General features: G+C 41.5%; 3 protein-coding genes across 4 annotated transcripts in view; all 3 read left to right on the forward strand.

The window, feature by feature from the left end:
• grk5l (G protein-coupled receptor kinase 5 like) overlaps nucleotides 1-3,713 on the forward strand; it is a 37,673-nt gene extending 33,960 nt beyond the window's left edge. Inside the window, exons 12-16 of one of the 2 annotated variants that reach the window (XM_028034485.1) lie at nucleotides 280-488; nucleotides 582-719; nucleotides 844-981; nucleotides 1,075-1,202; nucleotides 1,291-3,713. In XM_028034485.1, coding sequence (XP_027890286.1) covers nucleotides 280-488; nucleotides 582-719; nucleotides 844-981; nucleotides 1,075-1,202; nucleotides 1,291-1,339 — 662 coding nt within the window. In that variant the 3' untranslated portion in view covers nucleotides 1,340-3,713. Of the gene's footprint in view, nucleotides 1-279; nucleotides 489-581; nucleotides 720-843; nucleotides 982-1,074; nucleotides 1,207-1,290 lie in introns of both variants that reach the window. The other variant, XM_028034483.1, reaches the window with a different exon arrangement.
• A 3,306-nt stretch (nucleotides 3,714-7,019) lies between these two features.
• On the forward strand, nucleotides 7,020-9,715 carry star (steroidogenic acute regulatory protein). The gene is made up of 7 exons (XM_028034487.1): nucleotides 7,020-7,504; nucleotides 7,716-7,823; nucleotides 8,343-8,473; nucleotides 8,612-8,770; nucleotides 8,867-9,051; nucleotides 9,154-9,247; nucleotides 9,345-9,715. The coding sequence occupies exons 1-7, from the start codon at nucleotides 7,441-7,443 to the stop codon at nucleotides 9,462-9,464; spliced, it is 861 nt and encodes a 286-aa protein (XP_027890288.1). The 5' UTR covers nucleotides 7,020-7,440; the 3' UTR covers nucleotides 9,465-9,715.
• A 3,237-nt stretch (nucleotides 9,716-12,952) lies between these two features.
• elmod3 (ELMO/CED-12 domain containing 3) lies at nucleotides 12,953-25,663 on the forward strand. The gene is made up of 13 exons (XM_028033468.1): nucleotides 12,953-13,087; nucleotides 14,008-14,674; nucleotides 15,415-15,486; nucleotides 15,577-15,651; nucleotides 16,834-16,903; nucleotides 17,131-17,199; nucleotides 17,465-17,553; nucleotides 17,986-18,109; nucleotides 18,234-18,356; nucleotides 18,547-18,677; nucleotides 19,315-19,391; nucleotides 20,668-20,795; nucleotides 20,907-25,663. Exons 2-13 carry the CDS (start codon nucleotides 14,639-14,641, stop codon nucleotides 21,149-21,151), a joined length of 1,239 nt encoding a protein of 412 aa, XP_027889269.1. The 5' UTR covers nucleotides 12,953-13,087; nucleotides 14,008-14,638; the 3' UTR covers nucleotides 21,152-25,663.
• Nucleotides 25,664-26,806: the final 1,143 nt, after the last annotated feature.

Here is a 26,806-nt window from a genome sequence, read left to right on the forward strand (position 1 = left end):
CATGCAAGCAAGTTGCTAAACTACTTTTAAACATCTGAAATTCTCGCTCTAGCATAGAAATTTCTCAACCACAGAAACAATTCTTAACTTTTTCTCAATTTATGAATTCAGTCACAATACAACCCACATAAACAAATTAGCCTTGCTGCTGGACACCAGAACAGACAAATGAGATAAGCTAACATCTGACACCCAGTGTAAAACCTGGGATATTGTTGTCATTGTGCATATTAACAAGCTCTTCTTACTGCTTTTTTTTTTTTTACCTCCTCTTTACAGCTCCAGAGGTGATCAACAATGAAAAATATGCCATGAGCCCCGACTGGTGGGGACTGGGCTGCCTCGTTTACGAGATGACCGCGGGAAGATCGCCCTTTCGTGCCCGGAAAGAGCGAGTGAAGCGGGAAGAAGTGGAGAGAAGGGTGCAGGAGGAAGAAGAGGAGTACAATGACAAGTTTACAGAGGACGCGAAGGCGATCTGCAGAATGGTGAGGCTGGATGAGACGCTGTGTGTAGAGGCAGAGAGATAAATAAATGATAAATATCCTGAATGACTCATCTCTGTGCTTCTGCCTGGCCAGCTGCTCACCAAAGACCCCAAGCAGAGGCTTGGGTGTAACGCGGATGGAGCAGCGGGCGTCAAGGCCCACTCGTTCTTCAAAAACATCAACTTCAAGAGGATGGAGGCTGGAATTGTAGATCCTCCCTTCGTGCCTGATGTGAGTGCTTGGTTGTTATGGTGTGCTCAGATATATCAGTGATAAATGTTCTGTTCGGATGAACTTGTCTGCTAATTTTCCTCTCGACCCCGTCTTTCTCCCCCTGGTCATTCCCCTCTCCCAGCCTCGCGCCGTGTACTGTAAGGATGTTTTGGACATAGAGCAGTTCTCCACTGTCAAGGGAGTAAATTTGGACCAAACCGACAACGACTTCTACTCCAAATTTGCTACGGGCTGTGTTCCCATCCCATGGCAGAATGAGGTGAGCCAGGCATCCCTAAATGCTCCGTTCGCTTTCAAATCAGCAAATGCTTAACATTCCTCGTGTTTTCGTTTCCTCTGCTTCCTCCTTTAGATGATAGAAACGGAGTGTTTCAGAGATCTGAACGTGTTTGGGCCTCAAGGGACGAGACCTCCAGATCTGGACTGGAATCAGCCACCGGAGCCACCCAGACGTAGCCTGCTGGACAGGATCTTCAGGAGGCATGTAAGCGGATGTGAGCGCACATACGGCGGAGGATCCAGACGGGCTCGTTCAAACTAACCCATCTCTCTCCTTACTTCGCCACAGCACCCAGATGTGCCCATCTCCAACAGCCGTGTGCAGTCTTCCAGTGTAAATTCTGTGGACTCTATGTCAAACTCTGCCCCCTAGTGGCACAGCTGACAGTGTGGGACCTACTTAACCCACAAACGTACTCTCAAGAAGGGAAGGAGCTGATTGGTCCGCAGCTCAAAGGCCTGAGCAGCAGCTGGAGACAGCCTGTTTAAAAGCCTAAATGGTCAGCCCGTGGGTAGGGAACGGAGGGGAGGGAATAGGGTGGAGGATTGACCGGGCCCTGAGATCCTGGGCATTAGTAGTAGGACATTTGATGTTGTGGAGATGTTTGGAAATATTCAGACAAACCTTACTTTCCCTCAGGATTGTTGGACTGTAGAACAGAGCCACTGTTGTTGTTCTTGAACCAGAAAAAGGATTAAAAAAACAAACTGATAATCAGGGTATTCACTGTATAATAAAGACCACCACAGGGAATAAAGGTTGGGTGGGGGTGGGCAGGGGTAAGGGTGAATGAATTTTGTTTTTCAAAGAAAAAAAAGGGTCTTTTTTTTGCTTTCATTTCAGTCTTGTACTTTCTGGCCTGTATCTTGTACCAATATCTCTCATCTCTTTGCTTCCCCCTGACATGTCAACATCTGCACAACTCTTAACTTATTCTTTCTCCGTTCTTCACCTTCCAGACCTCAGATGACTCCTAAACATTCAGAACACACCACCTCAGCAACCTCAAACACACAATGTACATTGCCTTCGCGTACACTCAGGCCAAAGATTGCAGTTCTAGTTTTGTGATACTGTTGTTATGTTGAATTGTTGGTTTTTTGAAGGTTTTTAGCTGTTGTGTAGAACTACAGGAGGATCAGAATGTGTGATCCCATTTATAGACTTTTCTTTAAATATGAGCCTGCAGACATATCATACAGCTTCAAGCACACACACACCCACGCACACGCGCGCATACAGTACAGCGCCTTCCAGAACTATCCATACCTCCTGAATACGTCATTGTTAATTACAACCACGAGCTTCAATGGGTTTCTTTGGGAGTTTATGATTGACTGACACAATGTAGCCCACGGTATGTTGTTTTAAACTTTATTTAAACAAAAAATCTAGAAATTGTGGCATGCATTCGCATTAATTCCTCCAGTAAATACTCTATTCAACTCCTTTTGCTTCATTTGGTGTACGCCTCTTATGGCTCTGTCACGTATTTTTGCCAATTCTACTTTGCGAAATACCTTGAACCTATTCAGATATCTGAAGACTCTCAACTGGATTCAGACTTTATCTTGGACATTCCACTGTAGCTCTGGTTCTGTTCAGGGTCCTGGTTCCGCTGGAAGACAAACCTCTTCTCAGGTCATTTTTGCGGCCTCCTCTTGCCTCCTTCGTGTTCTCAACCTCTCGGTGTATGTAGAAGGCCTTGTCTTCTTAATCTTGCAGCTGTGCCTCACCCTTTCCACTTTTCATTCAACTCAAATTCAGTTCTACTCAAAAATATGTTATTTATCCCAAAGGGAAATTAAATGTTGTCGCAACACAAACCATCCAGTTATCTTCATAGTTGTTGTGGATGTGAACTCGGCGCTGCTACTCCAGCATGCTGCCACTTTGAGCGGCGCAAGTCTAGAATAACAAGTTGATGGGTGGAACATTTTTCTGCAAGTTTACGTTGTTTGAGAACTCAAAACGGCTTAAATATCTTGACAATCTGCCCCCAATCTCTGACCTTTTTGGTTTTTGTTATGCAGTTTTTTTAGCAATGTTCTCTAGCAAACCGCAGAGGGCTTCACAGAACAGCTATCATTAAATTAGAAAAAGATTAAGTCTTTTTATATTATTAGTTATTTCAAGGCATGAGAGTAAAGGGCGGTCAATACAAATGCATGTCAAACTTTTCATATTTGTAGTTATAAAAATAAAAAAAACATATATAATTTTCTTCCACTTTTAAAGTACGTGTGCTGTTTTGTGTCCTGTCACACAGAATCCCGAACGAAAGCTTGTGATTGAAACGCGACAGAAATGAGTAGTTTTGCGAGGCGCCGTACTACGAACACACTCAGACTTGTGAGAATCGTGTTGAGTTTTCATTGCATGGACAAGCGTAAGTGTGGACAGCTGTATCCCTTTTCGATTCTGCATACTTCATTCCTCCGACTCCGCCATCTTATACACACGGACGTTTCCCTCGGTTTACAGTGTCACTTTATATTTGGCATTATGTGGAGTTTGACAACTAATTAATAAGCTGTAAAGAAACAGATCTCTCTCTTTTTTCTTCCGTTTTTTTTTTTGGTAGTTATCTGCTCTGTCCCCATGGAGTGGAGAGAAACACATGCACTCAGCATGACTTACAAGTTGCACAATTTAAGATACCACCAAGCTGTTTTGTTACCAAATAAAAATATCTTTCCTTTGATCATTAAGACACATCCTTGTATTTATACCGTCACATGCGGCTTGTTTTTCTTCTACACCCGAGACTTAAAAGCGTTCTTCTCGCTCTCCCTATGCCTTTTCCATGTAAACGATATTGCTGCATAGCCATTGCCGTCTCATGTACAGATTATTTATATATATATATATATATATATATATATATATATATATATATATATATATATGTTTTCTTTTTGTCCATTTACACTAAGCCCTCAGTGCGCTCTTCAAAAATGCCTCACGAATCTAAAGGGTCTTCCTCTTGTTTTGTGTCCAACTGTAACCCGAAGACACAGGGTATCGAGAGCCACCTGAAAGGTTTACCTTATCTGAATCTTCTTTAATCAGCCCAGCTCCTTGGCATCAGAGCTGAGGAGGAGGAGGAGAAAGAGGAGAGGAAGACACCAGAGAATCTCCACACAAAGAAGTGGCCTTCTCGCAGCAGCACAGCCAATTAAAAAGAGGGAGAGCACTGACTCTTCTGCTTCGTTTTTAAGAATGTGGCGTATTTCCCTGTTTTAAGCTGGCGAAAGCTGTCCCATGCAGTAATTTTAATCGTCCTTACCGATCTCACACGAGCCTGATTTTTTTGCTTTTCCTCTGCTTACTTGACGTGAAAAAGGGAAGAAAAAAAAAAAAAAGTATCTGAATCAGACTGAAGTGCCTCCTTGTTAGCATGATTTCCAGACAATGCCCACACAGACATCAGCACTTTGTTTATTATCTGACTGTCATGCTCTGTTTGCTTCGCTGGGGAAACACAAATACACATAGACTTACACAGTTTGTTGGAAGGGAAGGGAAAGGAAGGAGGAGTCGCAGACGGAGCCGAGTCCATGAGGGAATTTTCCTTCTTAATGTGATGTACAGCAAAGTGCTGAGTGCATGTGAAAGCCAAACCCACTGTGTCAATCAAGTCCTAATAAACTCTGTATTATAGTTTGAATACTCATCTGTTGGTCTGCCTCTTTCTTTCCCCTGATTGCTCTGTGGATGTGACCATGAGGCCACATTCACACACGTCAGCGGAGTGTTTTAAGACATCGACCTAATTCCCCTTTTTTTTATGGCTTTTGCACACGAGCGGAGATGAAGTGGCGGCCATTCATTACTCTGTCCAACTAAACACACACCAGAATTAAAAGATACGTGTTAAAGGATGAAGATGGTATCTGTTCCTTTGATCCCTTCAGTTTCAAAATATGAAAATCTTTTAAAAAAAATATTTAAATATATATTTAAAAAAATACAATCTTCTTTATTAGAAATTGATTTTTTTTTTGAGAGACAAAAAACAGCAGACTCTGCACATTTCTTAATAAAAAACTAAATACTTTCCTTTTAGTTCATTCAGTTCCTTTTAGCTGTTGTCTTAAACTTTTGATCAGCTGATGAATGACTAGCTTGAGTTTATATGTCACTTTTAGTAAATCACTCGCTCTGTTTCTTTTGTCTCCTGTTCCTGTTTCTTTTTTTTCCTTTTTTTTTAGGATTTTGAAGTTTTCATTGTGGTTACTATCCAGTTGGATTACCTTGTGTTTCCACTTTGATCAGGAGTGTGGATTAAAAACTCAAAATGCAATTTTTGTGTTCGTGTGGCTCACCTGCTTCTCTATTAAGCTGAATGGTATAATTTCAAAACCACATTTCCAAGACCTACTGTGCAAAATATGAGGTGGAAGTTTATGACAACAAATGTCAACAACTAGTTGAAATTTTAGGTCATGATTTTCCCTCCCCCTGACAAACCTTTATTGATTTACAGTACGCTCCACATTCAAGCGAAATGAGAAAAGTCCAAAGCAAATCATAATGTAAAGCACCTTAAAATCGGTTTTGATGAAATTAAAAGCTTCAGAAAGCACATAAAGAAAACCTTCTTGTTCTTGTAGGGTAGACTGTTTGATCGTTAGCTTACAACTTTGGATTAACTTTAGACAAAAGCGGTGTGATGTAAACCGGAACCTCATTAAAAGAAAATCATGTACTTGCCAATAAAAAAGGAACTTATTTGATCAGGTTTATGACCCGGTTTCTAGTTCTCTTTGTCCCGTGTTTCTACACAGTACAAGAAACATGGGAGTTTTTCCACTGTGTGATGAATCACCCGTCACACGCCTGCTTGTTCTCATGTTGAAGGAGGGAACCCGACCACAAGGACATGGGGTTACAGTTTAAGGTGACTTCAGTTTCTATTTTCTTCCTGCCAGGGAGTTATTAAACACTTCTTTTTTTCTCTCTCTCTCTCTGCGCTTGCTCCGACTCTGATCCCATAAGTGGTTTCCCTCTTCACAGGTTTCCAGCTCTGATCTGATCGGAGTTGTTGCCTCTGACAGCTTTCTTGACGAGGAGCCTGTTGAGACAATATTACCCTTAGATAACTTGTGTTTGAATTGGATGGAGTAAGCAAGGTTCCTAAAACACGCACACAGCTTTATATAATTTATCCTTACCGAATCTAATCAACTACACTTTTGGGTGAAATTCCAGATACAGCAATCTGGCTGATGATGCTATGTTTAGAGCATACGAGGAAACAAAATGTTAATGTTAAGAAAACAATTACATGAAACATTTATGGGGTCTTTAAGTTAAAATCTTCTTTCATCCTGTGAGTATCAGCTCATACTTTGAAAATAGAAATAAAAATCCAGCTTTAATTAAGAAAACATTTATTCAGTGAGAGGGGGAAAATGGGTTACATTTGGTTTTCACTAAGTCACCAGGAGCACAACTGTTTGTACTCCTAAAAACTCTTAGAAATGTATCTAAGCAGCAGCAGAGTCCAGGAGAGGACTGGTCAAAGATCCCTTTTTCTGTAACATGTTCCAAGACGTTTAGGAGAAGATAATAAATGTCTTATTGGAAATAGAGACTTATACACAGTTTATACAACAAGGGTACCAATAAATGAACCAAACGTTATTTTGTTCAAAACAATTTTTTATTGGATTTTTATTTTAACTATCAAGGTAAGATAACAGTGATGCTATAAAAGATGAAATCTTCCTTGGTTTTGGTTTATTAAAGTTTTTATAGGAATAAGAAAATATTCTGTTTCTTAAAAAAAAAGTCCACTGAATTTGTCTATTTGAAAAGAGAATCCATGAAGCCAGATAGAATCCTTGAGTTGCTGACGTGACATTTCCTCCTATGACATTGAATTTTTGCCAGTCTCGTTCTGAGATATCAATCATTCTTACGGGAGAAAGGAGCCAAACTAAGAGAAACTTTGTCGCCCTTGAGTTCATGGTCCGTGAGGCTGGATGGATGAGTCATTCAGGGTCTGCCCGACTGACCTCTCTCCTCTGGGTGCCATCCCATACAGGAGGCCGTCTGTACTGTGGCATGTTTGTTTATGTATGAATCAGTGGACCCGGGCACTGGACGTTATCTCACGCGGAGTTTGTGAGAAATGCCTGTCGTGTCCGTTGGAGCGTCCTTGATGACACGGCCGTTGGATCGGTTAGTTGGTTCTCCTGTTTATCTATCTGGTGATAGCAAGATGGCCTTCAGGGAGAAGCTCCTATATATACAAGAGCTCTCAGACATCCCACAGATAGAAGTCGGAAAGCCTCTGCAGCTGTCTCTGCTACTCGGCTGAACCTTTACATCCCGGACGTAGGCTAACGTCTTGCTGAACTGCTTGTGTTCCCAGTTATTTTTAATACTTTATTTTTCAATTTAACGTGTCAGAAATTCCTACAAAGCAAAATGCTGCCCGCAACTTTTAAATTGTGTGCTGGCATCTCCTATCGGCACATGAGGAACATGACAGGTGAGTGAACGAATCCCACTGGACTGACAATCAGCTGCCTTGAGACCCACTTCTCTAACGCCTGTTTGACTTTCTGCTTGAATTCACACTTTTTCCAGCTGAGGTCTGCATGAAGCCTAAAGCAGACGAAAGAATGCAGAACAGAGCCAAGTGTGTTCTTATATTTTTCTCGCAGTTTCACCTGTTAATGTGATGTTCTCCTGCTTTCCAGGTCTTAGAAGAAATGCCCTGGCAGCAATCCATCATGAGCTGAACAGGCTGGCGGGTCCAGGCCCCAGCAACTGGATCAGTCAAGTCCGCAGACGAAGCTCTCTCCTCAGTGAGTCGTTGGGGTTTTTTTGCCTGTTTTATTTTACCTTTTTTTACCAGGTAAATCTTGGTGATAAATGGTGTGTTATTTTCAAGAGAGACCTGTTTTAAATAACCATACAAGAGAATATTGATACATATTGTCAGGAATGTGGTATAACATTTTGGACCCTTTGTTGTAGCTACGTTGTTCAGTCCAAATTCTCACTATATTAATTTCTCTCCCACATATTTCCCCCATGATATTAGATAAAGATAACCATATTTAATTTATGTGTGGAGAAAATGCCCAATTGTTACCCTAACGAGACCCTACAGCAATATTTGATGCATCTTTTACTTGTATTTGCTGAAAATGTAGATGATTAGATTGTCAAGATCATTGTTGGGAATGTGAAAAACATCAGGGTGAGCACCTAGGGGCATTACAGTCTCTGAGATTTCTAGTTGTTGCACTGAATTTACAAAGCGACAACACATGTCATCCCAGACCTGTGGAGTTGGAGTTAACACATGCTTTCTGCTTAAGGCTCTCGGATTCGGGAGGAGGAAGTGTACAACGAGGAAGAAATGTCCTATGTGAAGCAAGGAGAGGATGCACTGCAGAAAGCCATCAGCATCCTCAGCGAACAGGACGGCTGGACGGTGGAAACTGTAGCTGTGAGTACAATGCAGAAGCCAAGCTTTCACTGAAGTTTGAATTAACTTTGGGTGTAATGGAGACAACTCTCGGACAGAAGCAATCCATCTTATTTGGCGAGGGAGATGACTGCTGGATCTCTTCCAACATTTCTGCAGGCAAACGGAGACAAGGTTCTGAGCAAGGTCTTGCCAGACATTGGGAAGGTGTTCAAACTGGAAGTGGTGATGGAGCAACATCCCGACAACCTGTACGAAGAGCTGGTGGAAAAAATGGAGCAAATGGGAGACTGGAACCCCAACGTCAAACAAGTCAAAGTAAGACGGAAATTTTTTACTGGGGATGACTCCAGAAACAGTGTACAGGTCTTAAACTCCGTTGGTTTGGTGACACTTTAAACCGGGATGTCCCAGATTCTTCAAAAGATCGGACAGGACACCATGGTGACCCATGAAGTGTCAGCAGAGACACCAGGCAACGTGGTGGGACCCAGGGACTTTGTGAGCGTCCGCTGTGCCAAACGTCGAGGCTCCACCTGCTTCCTAGCTGGAATGTCCACTCAGCATCCAAAAATGCCAGAGCAGAAAGGTGTAATCAGGTAAACGAATGAGGTGGATCATCTACCTGGTGTACTGACACAGCATTCAAACATTGTCGTTCAGATTTGTTCAAATCAGGTCTAATTTGTGACATCTTGCAGAGCCGAGAATGGGCCTACCTGTATAGTGATGAGGCCTTGTGCTGAAGACCCAAGTAAGACTAAGTTCACCTGGCTGCTGAGTCTAGATCTAAAGGTACATCAGAATACTTGAATCACAAACCTAAACTAAAAGCTGTGTTCAAAAGCCACGGGAGTCTGTCTAATCCCAGATTTGTCTTTGTTCTCTGCAGGGCTGGATCCCAAAGACAATCATAAACAAAGTGCTCTCGCAGACGCAGGTGGACTTTGCCAGCCACCTCAGAAACAGGATGGCGAATAACGTTTCCATGGAGATGGCCCACGCCTGCTGACACACGATGCCTCTTGAGCCAACAGAGAGAAACTTCTGCTCATCAAAAATCTCATCTAAACCTGCTTAGAGTCACTGAAAAAGTAGCCACTCCAGTGAGTTTTAGCAAGATCCTGGGAAGATTGTGCTTTTCTGAAATCTTGAGAGAGTCTCAGCACTTTTCATTAAAAACAGAATGAGTTAAACACATAATCACAACGCTATCGTTGATAAGCCTACAAAATTTCAAAAACTATATTTTATTCTACATATGTGCACCGTGTGCACTTCTACCTGATATGGGTAATTGTCAAGCAAAGAAGAGAGTTTTGATAGTCGCCCTTTAAAATTGCATCAAATTTTAAAAACACAGTTCAGAAATACTCAGATCTCCCAATCAAAAGCAGTTATGCTCAGGTGTAAACTTTTTGCACTTAACATTTAAATTAAAAACATGTAAACACCGAAGGGGAGTGCATTATATGTGAAATACAGCCTGTTGTTTTTTTCAGCTTCTTTACTTTTCAGTGTAACCCGGTTTTAATGTCTGATCATGCATTACTTGTTAACAGAAGTCAAGACTCTGGGTAGTCATAGCATTTTCCCCTATATAATACATATATTTCTTAACTGACCCAAGCATCACCCCTTGCTGATGAGTCTCTTTCAATATCAACCAAACTAATTTCTTTGCTCTTGTTGTGAAAATGCACTTTTATTTCTGCATGTTATTTATTGATTTTTGCATAGTTGCATGACATTACAGTGACTGCTGGGTGTCGCTGATATTTATGCTTTCAGAGAAGACGTTTTAATAATTGTGTTGGATTAGAACTGGAATAAAGTCTTGTTGAACATGTATCTGGTCATATGTTTAATTTAAACACACACATATACTGTACATATAAATATATATATTAGTTTAGCAAGCATACTTGTTTGCACTATGCACTAGACTAAAAGGGGCTGATCACAAAGTTTTCCAATTGGTGTACTGTATGTAAAAATAAAATGTAGGGGAACGTGAACACGTCTGACTTTAAAATACAAAAAGCAAACTTTTGACTTGTTGTTAACATGACAAAATGCAATACAAACTCCTAAGAGGTTTTTGTAGAAGAGAATTTGCAAAATTAGTTGGTCCTCCGGTTATTCACAAGTAAAAAACAAAAACAAGTTCAAATGCTAGCCTTAGAACTCAGTTTGGAGAGTTCACTTGTTTCTTCTGCTTTTCTTCTTAGACAGGGAAGGAAGTGGAACGATTTAATGACTTTCCATAAAATTCTGTATGAAGTCGATCATCAAAAACCCTGTCCGCCTTACACTGCTCGTTTTGCCAGAATGAGCAGGTGTTTGGCCTTTCAGATGCGTTAGGAGCCCAGCAGCTACAGCAGTTCAATCTGAGCCAGCAGCATATTCCCCATGATCAAGTAACTCAGTTTTCATTCCAAACAGGAAATCTGTCCCTCATTACTGCCCGTTATGTAACACGTTGCCAAATTTGTGTAGCTTTGTTCAATCCAAAATGTTTTGCAACGGATAATTTTCTTGGACGCAGCGCAGACAAGAGGGGCCGGAATGAGTCACGGTGTAGGACTCTCACTTCCCGTCTCACAGAAGTTCTCTATGATCCCACTTCATATCTGTGTGATTATGTTATATCACCAAAGCTCAAAAACGTTCTTTGAACCTGGAACTGAGATTTCAGGATCAAGGGCTTCTTTTTTTCTCCCTTTTTCCGCAAACCTTATCAAACGATTGGGTTCCTGACAAATATCGGGATTGATATTTACTCCCAAATGTTTAGCGAGACATGCATGTCGGCGTTTAAGCATCAAGTCCTGCTTTATTTAATATTCTTCTTGAAAGAATGTTCCACAGGCAAATACCCGAAAAATGAAAGCAAAAGCAGATGTGATCAGAGTGGAGTAGATTCACAGAACGTGCTCCATTACTGGTGCAATGAGGGGGAGATGTGGGAGAAATCTGACCCTGGACCAGAGAAGGGAAATACTTTCTTTGCAAAGAAGTCGTGCAATGAGAGAGAGACAAAACAAGCTGTCTGGCAGCCATACTAAATCCTTGGCAGTGATGCCAGCATTGATTAATTAATTTTTCTTTTCCTGTCCTGAAGTGAACATGGGCACATTCTGAGGAACACAAATTATTGAAGCCTTGATAAAAAAGATAAGACGATTCCAGTATCTTATAGTAAATGTAAACCTACGTATTGCAGAATACGTAGGTTGTGGAGTGGCATGTTCGTTAGCTCTGTTGCCTTGCAGCAAGAAGGTCCTTGATTTGAATCCTTGCCTGGGGTCTTTCTGTATGGAGTTTGTATTTTCTCCATCTCCAAGCATGGGTTTTCTGTAGGTACTCTGGCTTCCTCCCAGTCAAAAACATGAATGTAAGGTTAATTTGTCTCTCCGAATCACCAGTATGATTGGGAATTGCATGGCTGTTTGTCCTGATGGACTGGCAACTTATCCAGGGTGTACCTCCGCCCTCCAAGCCTCCTTTGCCCAGTTACTATTGGAGATACACAAATAGACAATGGATGGAGTAATAATAACATCTTTTGAGCAAAATGGATGGAGCTTCCTTGTAACACTTTAAGAACTGAAATTATACAAAAATACTAAACAGAACTGTAAAAATCCCAGTAAGAAAAAAGCATGTGTTTGGGTCTTCACATTGTGAGCTAACCTTAACAGAGGGAAGATGAAAAAAAACAAAAAAACTTAAAAGGTGCAAAATGTATATTCTATTAATGCACTGAATAATAATACCTCACTAATACAGCTAACACAAAGAGAGTTAATTTCTGAAGGTGAGATATTGATAGGATAATACATCCTTACATTACAGATACCGAACCATGCCTTGAAGATGAAAGAAGAACCATAACTTCACATCTCACTTCAGGAACAGGCTTTGAAAATAGGGACACATTCTACACATCTCATCAGTGTGCTGAATCATTGACGTAAAGACTGAGAAAGACATTGGGAAAGGGTTGTTCTAGATCAGGGGTCCCCAAACTTTCTCCTGTGAGGGCCACATAACTTGTCCCTTCTCTGATGGGGGGCCGGGGTCAGTTTGTAACAGAAAAAGTGTGACGATTGTAAGAGTGCTAAACATAAAAATGTATTGTTTTTCAGAAAGCACAATCAAATAACCTTTTCTGGATTCTTCAGAGAACAAAAGTCAGGAAATAACACTATTTATAAAATAAATAACCAAATAACACTGGGTTCTCCACATAAAAAAAAGGGTTAGGGTCAATTATATGCATGTATAAAATAGTTACTAACTAGTAGTTAATAATAAATAAAGTTCATTACTAAGGAACATTTATTTTATTGCAAAAGTCCAACTTATCAAATAAAAATGCACATATATGAAAATACTCTGGTATTGTTCAGGGGGCCGGACCAAATGTGGAGGCGGGCCGCATCTGGCCCGCGGGCCGTAGTTTGGGGACCACTGTTCTAGATACTCCACCTTAGCTCCCAGAAAGCAATGACGTAATGAATTTAGTCTTTGACAGGAAACTACAGTTCCCGGGATGCACTTGAAATTGCTGTGGCTACTGAACGGGGGAAGGAAAGCTGAGATTGGAGGGAGAAACAATCAGAAACTCAGGTACTTTCTGCACGCTTCTTATCGTATAGTAAGGCTGGACATTTCTTTGCATGTCATGTGTTGAGCATGTTTAATAGTCAATAAAGTCTGAAGTAGATTTAATAAGCGCCTTGTTGTCGGATTTGGAGATCGACTCCATCTCCGTTACAGTTCAGTAGAGCTCCAGCTAGCCCCGTTAGTTAGTTAGCCTGGCAGCTGGCTTTTCTTTTCTACGCTTAGTGGAAATGGCTGCTTAACTACGCGTAGTACTTATGTGAAGAATCATTTAGAGTTTTGCCAGAGACTTTCGACAGGCTTGCATAGTGAACATGTAATTTGTTACGCTCTCGGTTTGCGAGAAAGCTGCGTCTCTTTGTGCCAGCGGGGCTGCTAGCTTTCTGGTTGCTAGAGATACTGTTGCTAGCTGACGGCAGACCGACCGCTGCTGGGTCTGGAGCCGGAGCTGGGGCTGGGGGCTGGAGCTGGAGCTGGAGCTGGACCATGCACCATATCTGTGTTTTTTAGAAATAATAATTTTCAAACAACCAAATCGGTCTCTAAGAGGTGCTGGACTCAGTGCCACAACGCCCGAGGCCAATGCGCGCACAGCATTCAGCGCAGATTTTGCGCGCCACGTTTCACTCAAACAAACTTCACTCCGTTTGGAAGGTGCTCCTGCAGCTCAGGTCCTCCTGCTCTGGCATTTTATATAATCCCTCCATGGTTCATTTTCTGAGAATACAGCATCAAGGTTTGCGTCAACTATGAATGCCACAACGCTTGCTCCGCTGCGCACACATTATTTATGGACACTGGCAGAGCTGAGAACTAAAAATATTTTCTTTTATAAGAGCTTAATTATGTTTTAATCTTTCCTGTTTAGGTGTAATATTTTTGTTCCTACCATATCAAATAATTATTACTCTTATTATACTTTTCAGATACTGTTTGCCTCCTCCTTTGGAGTTGGTCCTTACAAGAACTTTTCTACATGACCCACACCATAATATCTTCTTGGCTTCTCCGCTGCAGCTGAGCTCACACAACCCGGCTTTTGACAAACTGCCTTTGTTCTGGGTGCCAGAATCATGACGGTTCTTGGATGGGGAGAGCCCAGCCCTGAGAAGCAGCAGCATCATGCAGCTTCAGTTTGCCTGTGGTGGGGCTGAGCTGCGGAGGAGAGGAAGGAGGCAGGGTTTCATGACACAACGCGCTGATTCTGAGAAGATCTCGTCGACCTGCATACGCACATTCCCCCACGATCGAGGCCTGTGAAACCACCCAAACTCGGCTGCAGACAAGAAAAGAAAAGGAAAAAGAAAAAACGAGATGATCCAGACAATATGGATCTCAGTGACGTTTCTGTGAAGTCCGGCTGTTGACATGAAGATCTCTGCGCATGCGAGGAGAAAATGAGAAAAGTGTAAATAGACTTTGAATCCCTCCAGGAGTGCACTACAGAAACCATGCTGGTGTTTGCCCCGACTGCCCAGCCCATCTCCGTTCATGACTTCGGAAGCCTTTAGAGGCCACGATCGGGAGCAACATTAACAGTCAACACGATTACGTGCAATGGAAGAAAACATTGATGTCACATCACACACAGAGGTACCTTCATTTCCCCTTCTTCTTTTCAGTCCTAGCTTTAATCTCATTGAGGTGTTTGGGCTTACGGTAATTTAACACCATTAGGAGCACCTGCTATGTTGATCAACAAAACCGGGCTGAGTTTGCTTTGCTTTCGCCTTATTCCAAGTGTCCCTTTCCAGCGGGGGAACATTTTCTCTCCAGGCGTCATCTTGATCAGTTCTGGATTTTTAAAAATGTTTCTTTAAAGCAGGTTGCCACCCTTGCTGAAATCGCAGCCTGAGGTCAGCTGATGTCTTTCTGCCTTAGCTGTAATCTCTGATCTGGCTTGCTCGGCAGGTTGCTGCAGTGGCAGCTGACATCGCATTTCTCTTATCCCTAACTTGGTTTTGTAGCCATAACATTACCTCCAGCTGCCTGGCCTCTATCCTTGCACGGTGCAGCGCTTGCAGACAGTCGGATAATCGTATCATTAATGCTGCATGGGCATTGAGTGAAAGTTTTTGCAAAAAAAGCGAGGAGATCATTAACTCAGGCTGCTGTCTTTGCAAGAAGTTTTATTATTTACAAAAATGAGTTATGATAAATGTAGCACTTATACTACTTCTTCCCCCCCTCCAAGATTGGTAGAGTTTTCAGGCAATATATTAAATCATAATATGAGATCTGCTTTCATAATGACTCTCCCTTTCTGAGTGAGTAAAAATTTATGCGTCGTTTGTTTTATTTATGTATTTAAGCTTATTTGTTCCTCTTGTCAGGGTCTGAATGGTTTGTCACATGAACGGAAGCCTGCAGAGGACATCACCAATCGACATTCTACCTACAAGCCTGTAAGCTGCAAGCCACTTCTCTCTGATCCCATGTAATTAATTGTTGCTAGGAAGACTAAGTCACCTGTGTGAACTCCTGTTTTTGTGCAGGTCATTAATGGAGTGGCCAAAGGTCACAATGGGAAAGACCACACCAACGGCAGCGCACCTTTCAGATCTCTGCCGGTAATAAAGCTTTGTTAAACAACTACAGTGCTGGTCAGAAGTTTACATACGCTTGTCAATCAGCATGAATGTTTGAGCTTTTAATTACATTTTTTAAATTTTTTTTAATTTTTTGCATTCTAATATTTAGAGAAGTATTCCTTATCAAGTTGCAGAGAAACCACATGTTTTTGTTGCCATGAACAAGATTCTTGGGCAATTTTGGTGTCACAGTTGACCTCACTTCTTATCTGAAAAGGTAGTGCCTGTTTAACCTGGTTTGCTGGTACTGGCATTATGACTTTTAAGCATAATTTCCTTAATGTTCATTATTTTTAAGGTCAGATCCCTCACAGATGCTTAGTCAGGTGGATACTGCTTAAAGATGCCCCAGAAACAATCCAGCATCCCACAGCAGGTTGTAAGGCTGCATTCACACCAGCCCTGCTTTAGTTTACTTTAATCAAACTCTAGTCTGTTTACCAAGAAAGTCCAGTTTGTTTCAACGTCAGCGTTCACTCGAACCTAAAAACGCTAACCCTGATCCACCTAAAAACCAAAGTCTTAGTTTGGTTGACCGGAACTCTGATATGGTTTGAATGCACATATTGGTCCAAGCAGAACAAAAGGAGACAGTAGACTCCAGCGCCAGGCATTCTGGGTAATTGCAACCAAAGCAAACATCTAGCAGTCTAGCGCTAATGGGAGAAATATTCTGTGGACAAAAGAGAAATCCTACAACCGCTTAAATATGACTTTGTTCCGTTCTTGTTTACATTTCACAAAGAAGGAAGTTGTGTCCATGTCTTCTTCAAAGGCTTTCATGTCGTTTCCTTCAGTAGTTCTTGGTGCAGCGCCTCCACAGGGGAAGATGTGAACGGGTTTTTCAAAGGGTTTGTTTTGTTTGACACAGTGCAGTGTGGAAGCAAACTGTACCAGCTGTAAATGTAACAAATGTTGCAATTGTGAACTGGAGACCCCTTGGTCAAAGTGGTAATCGCTTCCCAAGGTGGTGCTGAACAGCCGAGCTAAGATCCTGTGGGACTTACAGGTACAAACAGACTAAATGAGAATGGTCCACCAACCAAATAAAACAATTAAATCAATGCTAAATTCATTCTGATGAGGAGTGGGTGTAAACATCTGGCAGATACTACTTGCAGTAGTAGAATTTATGTAATGCAGTATGCATTTTTGGTTCAGATTTCAGCACTGAAGCAAAATGGCATTCTGCAGAACCTGACAGCAGGTGGAGACAAGCCCAGTCCCACAGGTAAATAACACACACACATACCTTTTCATACCTGAATAGGTGTTTATGCTAAATATTGTGCAGTTGTTTTTGACAGAACCTTGCAAAAAGTGAGTCTCATCACATTCTGAAGAGTGCAGCTCTGTCTAGAAGACACTTCTCCTGGTTAAAGGCTGCAGTGAAGTTATGATTTGTTTGTCCCAGTTTATGAGTGTTTATGTTTGTTTTTTTGTTTCTTTCTTTTACAGAGGAGCAGGAAGACGCTGATCTGGAAAAGGCCAGGCAGGAGTGGGAGGCGCTAGAAAACATCCAACCAGGTCAGCTGCCTCTCACTCACCTGTCTGAGTCAGGAGGGGAAAAAAATCAGTTTTGATGTGAACTGTAAGTTGGAAGCAATTAAATTAGCCCAAGGAGATGGCATGGATAAAACACTGAACTGATTTATTAAAGGTATTCTAGAAATGATTACTGATGGATTACATTGAATGTTTAGCCAAAGGTTTGTTCACAATAAGTAGGAAAGGCTGGGCATGTGAAGATTTGTGTAGTTTTGTCAGATTTTTTTACTGACTGCCTCAACAGCTCTAACTGAGGACTCAAACCCAACCCTGCTCATCTCCTTCAATGAAGCTCTGCAGTACTTCCAGACCACAGACCTTGGAGACTTGCTGGTAAGAAATGCAATATTTTACTGTGTGTCACACACCTCATCTCCAGGTGTGTACTTGACATCATTTCTGTTTTAGAGATGAATTATTCTTCAACTAGGCAGTTTTCTTGTCTTTATCCTAAGAAAGACCTCGTATCTGACAGTTCACACTGCTCTCTAGTGGCCACCCCTTCAGTAGACATGTTTTGTTGTTGTGCTTTACTGCTGTTGTAAGCAAATAAAAAAAGTAAATGTAAGCAATATTAATTAAAACAAAGTCCAGCTGATTTTCTGAGAGACCATGGAAAACCTTCAGGTATTCGCAGTGGATTCTAATTCCTGAAAAATTGCATTAACGTTAAAAATGTGCAGTGTTATTAGAGTGATAAATTGTTAAATATGAGAATTAGTTATTTAGTGTTTGTCGTTCACACCTAAAACCCTCCATCTGCAGAAAAACATCCAGCCAACTATTCGCAGGACTGGCCTGGCTGCGATCGCACACTTCCTGTTCGGACCGCCGCGATTGCACAGGGAGCTCCTGGAGGAGAGGGATCTTGTCTTTGCCATTGCACAGTGTGAGTGTGTGTGTGTGGTTGTGTGATTTGCCACAGTTACAGCCATAAATCCACAGTGTGTCTTATAAAGCAATGGCTTGATCTGTGTGTGTGTGTGTGCGCGCGTGGGGGTGTGTGTGTGTAGGTCCTGTGGATAACAGCCAAACAGTCCACATTCGTGTCCTGCAGACCATACATAAAAGGCTGATTGGAACCAGGCTGGACTGTCCTCGCTACGGTCCACACTGGGAAAACATTGGCTTTCAGGGTCAGCTATTTGATCGTACATCTGGTGTTATAATTTTGTTGAGTGATTAACTCAACTTGATAAAGTTATTTGATCCATCTTTATCCTAAAACTAGATTACCTGACAGAGCTTTGTTGTCAAAAAGCTAAACAGCAGTTCCACCAAACAAAGCGACATTATGGTGTCATATGGTGGTTTGGTGTTTTTCAGGTACAGACCCGGCCACTGACCTGCGTGGCACTGGGTTTCTTGGACTGATGCACACTCTGTACTTTGTGATGGACCCAGAAACTCTGCCGTTGGCGAGAGATATCTACAAGCTGTCGCAGCATCCTACACAGGTGTCTTCAAGTCATGAAACACAGTCCTAAAACATTTTATTCATGGCAGAGTCTACAAATGTCATGCAAGCATTTGATATAAATACAGGAGAATTATGTGGAACTGCAACTTTGCTAGAAACTCTGAAATATCTTAACTATTTACACCCTGCTTTGTAAATTCTTTTGACTCTAAAACTATCCATATCCATACACTTAAGCTTGTGAGATAAAAATGGAGCCTGTGTTGTCTCTCTTATAGGACTTTTCAAGTCTTTAGGAATCGCATACATATGTGTAGAGATATTGTTTTTATCTTTCACACTGTTTTCCTTGTTGTTTCTGCTGAGCAACCACAGAAATTTTAAACATTGAAACAAAGTACCTGCTTCTCTTTAAACCATTTGCCTACAGTTTTAGTCCTGTTTTTTTTTTTTTTTTTTTGTAGAGATCAGAATCAGATATATTTATCTCAACCAGTGTTTAAAAAGCAATGACTAAAATTTGTAGTGGTGAGTGGTTTAACAAAAATATTTTCCCTTTTAAGCATCCTTCAGTGAAAATGGTAAAATTTGCCAGTTTCTAAAGAAAACATCAAAATATGAAGGAATGAGACTTTTGCATAATGCATTACTTATTGTGTATTGTTTTGTTGTAGAACTTCCCATTCTGTGTGATGTCAATCAACATGACCCGCATTGCTTTGCAAGTCCTGAGAGAGGAGGCCCTGTCCAAGTGAGTCACACCTCCTCTATCTTCGTTTTTGTTTTATCTGCTTTGCACTGATCAACAAATTGACAGAAACGCTTGTAGAGCATTAGATCTCAAAGGGAGGATGAAATCATGCTGGGGTAATTATTTAGAGCTATGCCATATCCATCATCATTCTTCAAAGTGAAAATGAGATGTAACGTTCAGTCACGATGTCATTGCAGCTCCTTTTAGAAAAATGTTAATCACTTCTTTAGGGCTGAAACGATTCCTTGAATGATTCGAGTACCTCAATTATTAAAATTCCTCGAGGAAAATTTACCTGCCTCGAAGCTTTGTTAATTTATGTTTTATTATTTAGCGCACCGTGTTCTGGCCGGAACATTATTTGCGTTGCGCGGAGCTCTGACTTCTGCCTCCGAGTTGTTGACGAAAGATAAGTGTTGGCGGCATAACGTCCAATCTTCAAGTTCAGCCCTTGGGGATTTTATTGATTGATGATAATGCCTGGGTTTTCATCGTTTTTGGGGGACCAATAGACATGCTTAAAATGACTGACGCGATGCCTGGAGTACGGTAGTCTTTCTCCTCCAGGAGTTGCTGGTTCATAGTGAAGAGCGCTGCGGGAGTATTTAGGTGAGCGGATAGACTGAACACGGCGGGCGGCTGAGTAGTTGATGGTAAGAGTGTAAGTGTAGCTTTATGGACAAACCGCACAATAAATTTTATATCATCCCGGTCTGAACAAACTGGTGGCGGAAATCATCGTGGTGGTTCATGGCTGGTAGATGAGTTTCTGAGTGTGACGAAGGAAGGTGCCGTAAATATCCCGTATTGCTCTCCCCAGTTTTACTTTCGTCCCCTGGTCTACCGGTCCCCGGACTTACATTCGTCTGTCCCCTGGTCTCTTTCCTCCTCTCTACCCCCATCTTACATTCGTTCATTCGCTCCCCTTCCCCACCACCTCAAGCCCCCAACTCCAGGTGACATTTCCCGTATTCTCAAACCTTGAGTCAGGCGCCGCACACAAAGGGTCCATGAGCTGCAAATGGCCCCAAGGCCACACTTTGGACACCCTTGACCTAGATTGTGTTGAACCATCAGGCCACACTCATGAACTCATGTTCTGAATGCTCCGTTCTGTGGGTCAATCTTCATTAAGAGTAGACTTTCAAAACCATGAAAAGATGCAAAGTAAATTTTTAATAATATCGCAATCACAAGAACTGTTGTAGGACATTATCGTTTAAGTTCAATATATGTCAGCTCTGACGGCTCCCCTTTCCCATGTTTGTGTCAGGGAGTGCAATCGTCGTCAGCAAGTGGTCGGTGTGCTCAATGAGTTTTACGTTGCCACATTTCTCTACATCTACCAGCTGTGGAAGACCCAACAGAAGACAATTGCTGACTCTGGCTTCGTGCTAAAAGGTAAAAACAGTAGCTGTTTTTTCACATTCTTGCTTTTCTTTTTACAAACAAGTTTGGTTTTACTGAACTCCCCTCAAGTTGAGCATTTCTTTGTTTTCCTGTGACGCGTAGAAGTGGAGCTGTTTGCCAAAAAGAACCCCAAGCAGATGCTGCGCCGACTAGAGGTCTTCCTGAAGGAAAGGCAGGCGGGTGGGGTCCCCCGTGGGATGTCACCGGACCCTCAGGCCCAACAGCCCTCTCCCAGCTTGGGGGGCTCCAGAGCTGGGATGGGGCAGGGAAGCAGGGGAAAAGAGATGCACTTCACCGGAGTGTGTGACCTCCCACCGGACATGGAGGGAGAGGCCAGACTTATCTAAACTAGAGTCATTGTGTGTGTATGTGTGTGCATGAGAGCTATCCTGTCCATGAGTAAGTCCAACACTCGTAAGTGTGAATGGCTCAGTCAAAGCAAGAACAGCTCGGCAGTCGCTGATCCAAGGTCTGCTACCCGGATCGACTCACACACTATTCTTCCTACAATGCTGGGGTGCTGCACTTTGATCAGATTAAGATTGGTGATCCTTCAGGGTTATTTATGGTTATTGTTTTTAATTTATTCTTTAAACTCGGGACATAGGTCTGTCATATGTATAAAAAGAAGATCTTTAATGTAAGATGTCATTTTAAAAAAAAGAGCAAAAGGAAGTGAATATTTGCACTTTTCCGTAGTTGTCGTAGCCAAAATAACAGCTGCCAAATTCCTTTTATTAAACTTGTCTAGAAGTCCAAAATGTACATGTTTATGTCTCAAGGGTTCTAAGCAAGGAATCATGCAGCAGGAGAGCAGCGGCGTTTAAACCCAAACTGGGTTGAAGATGGTGTGCTACTATGCTGAGGAATAAAACAAGAAACCCAGAGAGGTTTTCGAGTTCTTTCGGCAGGGATCAGAAATCATTTGTAGACCGTGTTTATAGAAACCTTAGGCTCGATCTAAAGGTGGAATCGTTTTGCGCCAGGCGACTGAGACACGAGTGGACGTATGCGTGGAAGTAAAACCAGTCCAAAAAGATAAACTGCATTCAGGTTTAGCGAATTACCCTTAAAATGGACTTTTAAATATTACTTTTAAAGACGGCCATCTTAAGAACATTTGTCTGTTTGATTCCGACTTCCCAGTTGTGCATAAAAGCAAGTCAGACAGACGTCTTAGTGAACAGCAGAAGTCTTCTACCAGAACATACATGAGTCGTCTCACTTCTTAACTTCTTGCAAATACAGGAAAGAAGATTTTTCTTTGGTGTGGGTGTCAGAGTCTTAGGCCTGGGCCTGAATGAGATAGCCATGGTATGATAAACTTAAGTAAAAAAAAAAAATGCCATGATAATATATCAGGGTGTTGACCCCAAAAACTCAAAACAAAAAAAGTCTTAAAGATGACATAATTTCATTACAGTCTATTGTCAGAACAGAAAAGTCAGTTAATCTTACTTAAAACAGCACTACCTACTTTCCACGCCATAGTTTTTCTTGTTTTTTAAAGAAACTACATCCAAACATTCAAAATTGTCTTTCTCGTAAAAAAAAAAAGTGCAGTAGCCTTCTTTTAGCCGGCTGACTAGCAGTGTGCAGCAACCTGTGGAGGGGGCAGCGGCGCAATAGTTTGCTCCTTAAAGCCAGAGAAACCTCCAATCACGCTGCACGTCTTACTTAAAGGACTTTAAACCTTATAAATGATGCGATGGATGTCCTTTTGCGGTTTTGACAGCAGAACTTTGGGGAACCTTGGTATACCTTGATGCTATAGCCAGCCCATGCCTAGAGTGTGCGCTCGCTCCCAGACGTAGCCAAGAGTCTGATCTGAACTTTCTCTACATTCCGTTATGAAGCATGTGATTGTAATTTTCTTCTTCCCTTCTTTTTTTTCTGATCAATTGTTCCTTGTGTGTGTGTGGTGAACTAACTGATCTGATGCTGATGAAGGGTGCCTCTTCTAGGAGATGTATGGTACAGTATGCAATCCTTGCTCTTTCTCTATGATAATCAAAAACACTAGTGCTGTATGATGATAGAAATCGTTCCTAATTTCAGGGTTTGTGCACTCGTGCAAGCGAGTGTGTGTGTGTGTGTGTCATATGAGGAACCAACTACAGATGACGGGGGGTGAAGGAAGGGAAGGTTTCTTTCTTTTGCACACATTAGGCTGGCTTTACCGAGCCCCTGGATCCACTAAGCTGCAGAGCCGGTACTGCAGTCAGGCTTAAAATGGTACATTACGTTAAGACGAAATGTCATCGAGCAAATAATTTATTGTTCTGCTCTAAGCAGGTCGGTGAAGCTGGTCCGGTTCGTATGCTTTTAGAACCCACCTCCCGTCATGGTAGTCTCAATCTGTAGCATGTTCAGGTAGCTCTAGTACTGTAGCATCCTATAGCCTCCTCCTCTTCGTACAGCTTGTTGATGTCACGTCTCGGTTCCAGTCCGTAGTGTCGATGAGTGTGCAAACCGTTACTACTATAGCACACGCATTTCATAGCTTTCTTCAGCCTCCTCAGTCAGCATGTCAAGCGTTCTGATGGGATGCAGGACGTCGGCGTTGAGCTCAAACTTGTCTCCGGAGGTGGCGATGGTAGACTTGGCACCTTATGGCAGGGGAAATGAGTCATGAACCTCGGCACCAACGGTTTCCTCGGTAAAGAGAACTGTTGACACACAGTTCAGCTCTATCCTGGTAGCAACCACAGTGAGTCACACATATAAAGAAATCAAAACACAGTAATACATGAATTTTTTTAGGTTTTATTTTTTTTAATGTGGAATGACACGGGGAGTAGACATTGAATATGCCAATTAGAAATCATAAAATAAATGGCAAAAAAAAACAACCTATGTCAGGAAGATGTCTCCTGAATGGAGAAACTAGTTGGACGCATTGCTCCAAATCTTAAAAGGTTGTTCATGCACTCTGATTCAGCTCATAGATTTTAATTGGCTTCAAGTTAAGCTTTGTTTATTTTCCCCCCATCCCCCTCATTCCTACTTGAGGTTCTTATCAAGAAAGTCCGCTTTGGGAGGGCATTGTGTACTTAAAATGTTGTCTTAATATTTTTATGCCATTTATAGCAACAACAATAAAAATATAATACAAATAAGACAGCTCTTATAAATTTGTTTCCAGGAGATTTTTCATTTTATTCATGTACTCGAGGCTTATTCCCTGTGTCATTATTACACATGTGTCTTAATTTATGGACTTGTTTGTTTTGATTTCCTTCTATTTATTTATTACTGGGGTTGTTACCAGAATTTTCTTTTGCTGTACATCCACTGGATCCAGTCAGATTGTCCTCGCTTCCCTGTTTTCTCTTTGATTTCAAGCCACCGTGTCAAATTAGACCTCCCACTTTCAGACGATGCAACATGACGCCTGCCGGCATTGTGGAGTACTTTGATATGCTGGCATCTATACGTCTTTTTAACATCTCTAAGCTGTTCTTCGCCATTTCCTGTTCCCATTGGTATAACTTAAAGAACAAGCTCATGTAGTTTGCCAGTTGTCCGATGGGTGCGGGGTGTTTTGGAGGTGGGAATCGATTGATGAGGAAAATTTGCACTGTTGTAGATATTTGATAAGTGTGCGTGACGTATGCAAGAGGAAGCGGGCCATCTTCAATAGCCATATTGTGATGTTCGTTTTAACCGCCCGGCCCATGAAACGGGCTCCGTGAAGTCGGACTCCCTCCCCCCCACCTCATTCTGAAGTGAACCGCACCATCGCCATGGTTTGTTTAGTTCGAAGACATTTTTAAGCTGACGAGTAGTGCAGTGTATGTAAATCAGGAAGTTTGTACATAGAGAATTAATGATTGTAACTGTATGATTGTCTGTAGGGCATTATACTGAAACACATTGCTTACCTCAAGACTTGAGACAAATCTTTCTTTCTTTCTTTCTCTTTTTCTCTCTCTCTTTCACTCTCTCTCTCTCCCGTTGTTCGGCCTCCCTCTCAGGCTCGTTTTGCTTCCTTCTACTTTGGCCTATTTTCATACCCAATTGGAAACATTATATAATTTATACTCGGCACCTAAATATATTAGCCATTTAACACAAAAGCTGGTCAATGTTATATGTATTCTATTTACAGACACTATATAGGCCCAGATGCTCTGATGCACACCTGCAGTTAAAAAGCTCCTTGTCAAGACAAGCTTTAATTGGCCAATGTCGTTGAAATAAGCTGGTTTTCTTGTGGCTTCAGTGATAGTACAGTATATTTTGGCTGTGATTAGGTGTTTGATGTGAAGAAAACACTGGGGGTGGGGGGAGAAACAAAAATCCTGTCTCTTTCAGCACCAGTCACAAATGTTTTAATATATGATTGTAAAAAAAAAAAAACCTCAATATAAGCTTCAATTAGCAGTCATAATGCTGTGTATGCTTTGACATTGGTATATATTCGGTGTCCAAACAAAAGGCCAGATTTATCCAGGTTACCAAAACCGTTTTAGTCATCGTAACACATTATATTCTTTATGCTTTTACCATGGTCTTTTCTGTTCCTTTATTTGAAAAACAAACAATTAAACAAACAAACAAAAAAAAAAAAAAACGGGTTCTTGCAGGATGTCGGATGCTCTGAGAGCCGGGGTCGGGACTTCTGCGTAGTACAGCGGTGGCTCGGCAAATACAATCACTTCTCTCAATATCCTGTTCTTTAATATGGAGATGTTTTACTGTTGCCGTAGACTTCATGTCCCTCAGAGCATTGTATGACTATTCTTTGATTGTAGAAGCCCTATTTTATACTGAGAGTTATTTCAGAATACAGTATGTGCTGTTAAACATTAAATGTATTGTATGGAGAAAGCTAAATAAATGCTGTTTAAAAAGTACATGTTTCCTCTTTTGATTTTAAGTGTCGTCACTTAATCTACCTGTGTCTCAATGAAACGTATTGAAAAAATTGTTCATTTATTTCTGTAACTCAGTTCAGATAGTGAACGTGCTAGAATATACAGATCACTTTGAGGAGTTTAAGGTCCTGAAGAGACAATCTGAGTCTACTGACCTTAATATGATTGAGCCACTCTAAACAGATGTTAATTGTGCATCTGAAAACATGAGGAACTCAGGTTTGTGACGTTTGATCAGGTTTTTTTTTTATTTGTTCTTGTTAAAAAAAAAAAAAGCAAACACAATTGTTCACTCATCCATTAATTATGGTGTTTCTCACTGTTACTCTAAAAAAAAAAAAAAGCCCAAGAAGATCAGATTCTGGTACAATGTGCAAACTTCTGAACGTAAATGCACTTTGGATAGGGATTGCTGTGTAGCTCTTCTGTTGTTTCGTCACTAGAGGGCACTCTTTGATTCTCTTTGAGGGTACCACACATTATGCTGGATGTTTTGTCCCTTAATGGTGCTGGAAGCAAAGGAAGAAATCAAGTCAAGACAAACCCTGCAGCTAGTTTTTGGGCGTTTTAAAACTTCACATATTAAAGCAGATTCAGTTTTCAAACCTGACTACTGACTTTTTTTTCTCTTTTTTTAAAAAAAATCTACAAACGATGATGGATGATGCCGTGGATGCTCAACCATCTGGGCAAAGCGCCTGCATTGGCAGGCTGTTTACAGAGCTGAAGCTCTTGTACTGGCAGTCTTCATCTTTAATAAGAGAAACAAAAATTCTCATCTGCTTTCACTTTGCAAGCTACATGCTGCTCCAGAAAAGCTTCAGAAATATTAAAAGCTGCTCATACGGAGGAGATTTTAGACTCCGGTTGGTAAGGTTGGGCAGCTTAATGCCTCATGGCTCTTAACCAGATTTGTGGCACACATTCCTCCTGGACCAGATGAGCTGGACCTGCTAAATCACAGCATGCAACAGATGGAAGCATCTTTCAGCCAAAAAAATCCCCTCTAAAAGTGTGCTGCAAACTCTGTTGTATAAGTTGTTTGATGCCTGGTAACACTTTCCTGTTTGATGCCTGGTAACACTTTCCTGCTCTTTCTCCAGATGAGGAATAATAGATGTG

This window comes from Xiphophorus couchianus, chromosome 12 (assembly GCF_001444195.1).
Source record: "Xiphophorus couchianus chromosome 12, X_couchianus-1.0, whole genome shotgun sequence".
Lineage (NCBI taxonomy): Eukaryota > Metazoa > Chordata > Actinopteri > Cyprinodontiformes > Poeciliidae > Xiphophorus > Xiphophorus couchianus.